The sequence below is a fragment of the Triticum urartu genome, chromosome 2A, assembly GCF_056163025.1.
Source record: "Triticum urartu cultivar PI428250 chromosome 2A, HENAU_Tu73, whole genome shotgun sequence".
Taxonomy (NCBI): Eukaryota; Viridiplantae; Streptophyta; class Magnoliopsida; order Poales; family Poaceae; genus Triticum; species Triticum urartu.
In genome coordinates this window covers 16575460-16581937 of record NC_141874.1, presented here as the reverse complement: position 1 = coordinate 16581937, position 6478 = coordinate 16575460, and the positions used below count along the sequence as shown (strand labels likewise).

Here is a 6478-nt window from a genome sequence, read left to right as displayed (position 1 = left end):
GAGCTATCAAGTTACTTGACACACTTTTCCATGAACCCGTAAGCCGTTGTAATAGCCACCCATTTACGGATGACGTTTAACGAACCCCAAAGTTCATGAAGCAAGTATGAAGAAACTTGATACTCTCATGGTCTAAGGAGTTATGCAAACGTTAACCGTCTCTGTGTTTTGTATCATTAATTTGTGACGAACGAATCTCATAGTATAACATCAATTCGGGTCGATTCAACACAAATGTTCTCTTAACATTGTGCCCTCAAAGTTGCTGGCATAGACATGCCCATGACCAGGAAAACAGAATCATCATGCAACACTTGAGCTAGTCTTAGAGGCCAGACTAGGAATAATTATTACCGTTTATTATTCCACACGTGCATATGAGTCTTCCTCCGAGGCTCGTGTTATTGCAGACTCGAGAACCATATCAGTTATAGCATGGAACATAAACATAATTATGAACATGGAGATAAGTAATAGCATTTATTATTGCCTCTAGGGCATATCTCCTACGAAAATGGTGTGAGAAACAATATTTTGAGAAAATTAATATATAACCATTGAAATAAGAACTATGAGAAAACTTTTTCTGTTAGAAACAGGAGTCAACACAATTATTATTTAGCTAAATGTTTTTTGTGAAGTTATAAAAAATATTGAGTTGAAACAATAGTCTGATTGCCATTGCAGGGTGAGGTATTTCGTTGTTCTTAAGATAAGTAATTTAATTAAAATCTATCCACTGCTTTGGAGATAATTTTATTTAATTAATTTTATAGAAGGGTGGGATGAATATCCCTGTATGTTGATGTGGAATTCAGCGGACCAGTATAAGCAATTTCTCTAATATTGCTGAATTTAAATTAAACTAGTTGTGCTTTGCTTCAGTTCTATTTCTCGGATGATGATTGTCCACCTCACTACAATATGCTTATTAATTTGTACTGAACTTTTTTATCCTTTCTTAACTAATTTTCCGCTGAAGTATAGTGATTTTCACTCGCCCAAACAAATAATATCACGTTACCCCACAAATAAATCAATTTAAGTGTTTTTCATGCTTGGTGAGTATTCTCCATTAAAGGGATGTCTATATGACTTGATTGATTGCATCGGACCACATCATAGTGTTTTTATTGTGTATGTATCCATAATATCTTAAATATCTATAGAACTTGCTAGAGTGTTTTAGAGTATATGAATCTAGTAAAGAACTTGGAAGAGGTTTCATAAGTAAATAACATGCAAGGCAGGTTGTCGTACCACTGATTCGACACAATTTTTTTTTGAAAAGATCATGCAGCACAAAACTGTTGTCATGCACCAATTCGCAAAATTGTAGGGTCGCCCGTGCCTGCCTAGGAGTCATGCTAACATGAGCCTTGACATACTTGATATCATACAGACATAACTGATTACAAGACTGGTTCATGAAGCCATTATTTTTTATTGTCCATATATTATATTTTTTTGTAATCACTTATTGATTTACCAAAGAAAACATAAGTTTATTCAGCAAGTAGAAGATGGGACAGTTAAGGTGGGTTTCGAGGAATGATATTTGGTAAGAGTACATATCTAGTGCAAATCGTACATTCAACGGAAACATGGAAACTTGATCTGCTGTCGTTGGATTGGAAATGTGCGCTGCGAGATGGGAGTACGTACAAATTGCAAATTGGACCCCGCAATAATTTTGTACTTCGGTACAGAAGCATGCCGAGGCTGAGTCGTCTCATACCTTTCCCCATGGCGGCATCCAATCCCGATTCGAGTTCCTACCATGGGAAGCTAGGGTTAGGAGACAATGCTTCCCTCCAGCAGGACCCCCTCGTTCTGCTCTGGGCTAGCAAGCGGCCAGCAAGCGGGTAAATCCTCTCTGGTGATTGTCCCGCCAGCAGTGACAGTCCTCCTCCGAGCGTTTCGTGGTGGGCCTGCGGTCAGCAAGCGGCGCAGCTGATTCCTCTCCGGCGATTGTCCGGCCAACCGTGTCAGTACTCGTCCGAGCGTTCCCCAACGACGTCGTGCTGGATCTAGGTCCCCAGGTATGAGGATGTCTAGTGTCCATGTTTTCTGCTTTCCCCTGTTCTCCTCCCGTGGCTCATCTAGTGGTTCCCTCTTCCCTAGATTGGGCTAGAGTTGCAAAGCAAATAGACGAGGGGACAAGGTCGTAGCTAATTGGGTTGTCTCCTCTAGGATCAGCACATCCTTTGAAGGAAGTAGGAGAGGGAACGAAGTAGTGGCATATTGTCAGCAGATGCAGATGTTGGTCTTGAAGAAATTGGAAGGTATAATTTATTTTCTCCTAATTAAGTGTTATATACGTCTATGACTATATGTGCCTAGAGTGTGTGCTCTGTGCGACCGTGGTCTAATGAAAATTGATATATGTCTATGAACTGCTACTACTACTGCCTAGATGGAATTTAGATGATGATAAGTATGTGAATTTAGAAAGCTCGAGTGGTGTCTAGGGCTTGTACGTGCTTCTGCAAATTTGCTAGATTAATTTATGTGTGTGTGCTACTGCTAGTAGTGTGATTGACAGCGAGAAAAAGAATGTGTGCCATTGGTACTAATCCTATTGACAGTGAACTGGTACTGCTAGTGCCATCTTTACATCATTTTTTGGCTGAAAACATTCATGTGTAGTTTAAATACATGTGGAATAGATTAACTTACAACCCAGTCATTTCATTTAAGTCAACATGTGGAATAGATGATTGAACTTATATAATCAGCAAATTATATATGAAACTCATTTAAATACATTGTTTAAACTATTGAAAACAGTAATTTCAGTTAAAATTCTGTGTAGAGTAGCCATCTGCAGCAAAGACACAATCAAGTCATTTAGAGTTACAAAACCTCCAACCGTGAAACTTGCAGCCCAAACAAACACACCCTTAATGCAGCAACAAGGAACTCTTATGGCGATAGAATTGTGTGTAGTACGATGGGAAATAAGAAAGATGTTGGAACTGGTTGAACATAGAAAATTGTAGAAATGATGTTTGCCATCAGGTTTAGTTTCTATTGCTATTGATTAGTGAAGTGAGCTGAGATTAGGTATTGCAATTAGTTTCTATTGCCTGACCGATTCAACTCTTCTTTCAGGTTGCTTGGTGGCAAGATTTCTGCAAGTTATTAGGACTAATAGTACTGCATTGGTTTTTTCTTCTCCTAGTGTACTAGAACTAGGTGTTGAATGACTGATGTACAAATCCGCAGATTTGCCATCACTGTTAATTACTGTTTTCGGACCATTATCTTAACTGATGTACTTATGTACTGAAGTGATGCATTATTGAATTTGACTGACTCATATTGGTGCTACATAATCAGCACTATGTGCAACTGAACTGTTTGATTTACTTTAATTTGTTCTAGGCAATGGTTCCAGTTGTTAGAATGTGCTCTGTAAAGTGCAAGTGTTTGGTCGTGGTTTCGGCTGTTGTATTGAGTCGTTTGCTTTACTTAAATTTACTAGGAACTGGGCAGAGTTCTCTTTTTCAGGGGTAGAGTTCTGTTGGACAGAGTTCTAATTCTACTCCTAGCATCTTTGTATTGAACTGTTTGCTTTACTTGCCTTTGGCAGAATTGTGTTGAGAGAGTGTACTGTTGTTTTGTTTACCCAAATGAGGCGTTTGCTGATATAATATCAAAAAATTTACTTGCTTACCCCGTGTTGATTGCAACTAGTTTCACACCGCTGGTACAAAACGTCTACGTGGAGACATGGGGCGACGATGCTAGCTTTGATGACTTGTAAACACCGAGGGGTTATGTGCAAAATATCATTGCAACCCAGCGGGCGTTTATTTGCAAATAGCAGGTAGCAATGATGGATGGATCTAGTCCATACACATAGGATCCAACAGCCTGTGCTCAGGTTTCCAAGCTTCCACTGAAAATGTGGTTTCCACCTGATATTGTCTCGTTTGGTAAAAGAATGGAAGGTTGGACGAAGCACTCCGCCTGTCAGGAAATTGAACACTATCCTTTCTTATAAGTAGTAGAGAAATCACTTATTGGTTTACCAAAGAAAACATAAGTCTATCGGTAAGTCAATAAAAGGCGAGACAGTAAGACGGGTTTCAAGGAATCAAAGTTGGCAAAGAATTTAAGGTTGGAAGAAGCACTCCGGCTGGCAGGAAACGAAACACTATTCTTTTTTAAGTAGTGGAGAAGTAATAATAAGTAGTAGAGATATTAGTTCTGTCTTAAGCCAAACTTTCTAAAGTTTGATATAATTTATGGGTGTGGCTAGATCTCAGTTGACTGAGACTTAACCAAGTCTTAGTTAAGTGATAGTATATAAGAAGGAAAAAGGCAAAACTAGAAAGAAATTTTTTGTATGAATTTTCATGCAAGATCAAAAGAATATAGTATCGACTGAGACTTAGCAAAACTGATAATTTATATAGAAATATAATAATATCTGCAATACCAGATAAATATAATAAGGGCAATACATTTTATGATGGATCAAATGCTATGGAGTGAATGTTGCAATTTTTCTATAAATGTGGTCATACTTAAAAAAAATAAACTTAGAGAAAAACTAATATGTGAAAAAAAAACCCGGAGGGAGTACTATTTTTGTGGGCACAAGCTCTGCGTGCTCAGTTAAGCAGAAACTAACATTTTTTGAGCGTGTAAATCAAGTAGGCCTAGTGTCAATGTTGAGAAGAGGCTTGGTTTCAGCGTGGTTGTTTTATGCCAACATCGACAGGGTTTGATGCATGACGGTGACCTGATAGGATAATTGGTCATGGATGACGCATCACCATCGATGCTGCAAGTTGCAGCTGCATAATTTTGACCCATGATCCTAGCAGCCTCCACCTTTCTTGACCATTATAGCCGCCACTACAGTCGCCACCTGCCACTCTCTTCTCCCCTTCCCTCGCCCACATGATCCACAGTCCTCACCTTACTCAAATGGGAACTAGTATGGATACGACGTGGACAGTCCGAATCTCACACCATTTTCACATATTATATACTCCTATAATCTCACAGATGCCATGGCGTATGCAGTGTGCTGTATAAATTAATGGATGCCTCCAGCTCAACCGCCCATCTCCATTGATCAAAGATCAGAGCTCAGGAGCTGGCAGCAATGGAGCGGCAGGCCGAGTCGAAGCCCATCCCGCTGATGACGCCGTACAAGATGGGCCCGTCGCTCGACCTCGCCCACCGGGTGGTGCTGGCCCCGCTCACGCGGCAGCGCTCCTACGGCAACGTGCCGCAGCCGCACGCCACCGTCTACTACGGGCAGCGCGCCACGCCCGGCGGGATGCTCATCACGGAGGCCACGGGGGTCTCCGACACGGCGCAGGGGTACACCGACACCCCCGGCGTCTGGACGGCCGAGCAGGCGGACGCGTGGCGGCCCGTCGTCGACGCCGTGCACGCCAAGGGCGCCCTCTTCTTCTGCCAGCTCTGGCACGTCGGCCGCGTGTCGAAGTACGGGTTCCAGCCCGGCGGCGCCGCGCCCGTGTCCAGCACCGAGAGGATGGTCGGCCCGCAGGTCAGGCACGACGGCTCCACCGAGGAGTTCTCGCCGCCCAGGAGGCTGGCCATGGAGGAGATCCCCATGATCGTCGACGACTTCAGGAAAGCAGCACGGAACGCCATCAACGCCGGTACGTACAGGAGAACATTTTACACTCTGCTCTCCTCTGCTTTGCATTTACGCTCTGCTTTCCTCTGCTTTGATTCTAACACCCTTCTTTGCACCAACGGACCAGGCTTCGACGGCGTGGAGATCCACGGCGGCAATGGGTACCTCATCGAGCAGTTCCTCAAAGACAGTGCCAATGACCGGGACGACGGCTACGGCGGCAGCCTGAAGAACCGGTGCCGCTTCGCGCTCGAGGTGGTGGACGCCGTCGTCAAGGAGGTGGGCGCCCATCGTGTGGGCATCCGCCTCTCGCCCTTCATGGACTACATGGACTGTCACGACTCCGATCCGCACGCGCTTGGCCTCCACATGGCCACAAAGCTCAACGACCACGGCATCCTCTACCTCCACATGATCGAGCCACGGATGGCCCTCGTCGACGGCCGGCGGGTGGTCCCGCACCGGCTGCTGCCCTACAGAGAGGCCTTCAAGGGCATCTTTATCGCGAATGGCGGGTACGACCGGGAGGAGGGGGACAAGGCGGTCGCATCAGGGTACGCCGACCTTGTCTCCTTCGGGCGGCTCTTTCTGGCAAACCCAGACCTGCCCAAGAGGCTAGAGCTCAACGCGCCGCTTAACAAATACAATAGGTTGACGTTCTACATCTCCGATCCCGTCGTCGGCTACACCGACTATCCGTTTCTTCCTTGATGTGTCATCGAACCATGAATAATGATTGATCCATATATTGCCATGTGAAATTCAAATGGAACCTTTTCTTTTTCTTGGCTCTTCCTTTTTTCCCACATGTACAATGTGGCTTTCTTATGTACAATTTTTCAGAAGTCACAA

General features: G+C 43.8%; 1 protein-coding gene across 1 annotated transcript; it reads left to right on the top strand.

Annotated features, from left to right (window-relative positions):
- The first annotated feature begins 4981 nt into the window (after positions 1-4981).
- On the top strand, positions 4982-6411 carry LOC125535117 (putative 12-oxophytodienoate reductase 4). The gene is made up of 2 exons (XM_087542755.1): positions 4982-5648; positions 5754-6411. The coding sequence occupies exons 1-2, from the start codon at positions 5123-5125 to the stop codon at positions 6335-6337; spliced, it is 1110 nt and encodes a 369-aa protein (XP_087398881.1). The 5' UTR covers positions 4982-5122; the 3' UTR covers positions 6338-6411.
- The last annotated feature ends 67 nt before the right edge of the window (positions 6412-6478 follow it).

Bases quoted from the DNA above. Each gene is read 5' to 3' on its own strand.
- LOC125535117 (XM_087542755.1), top strand. From the start codon at position 5,123: ATGGAGCGGCAGGCCGAGTCGAAGCCCATCCCGCTGATGACGCCGTAC. The intron at 5,649-5,753 runs GTACGTACAGGA...CCAACGGACCAG, and splicing joins ACGGAACGCCATCAACGCCG to GCTTCGACGGCGTGGAGATC.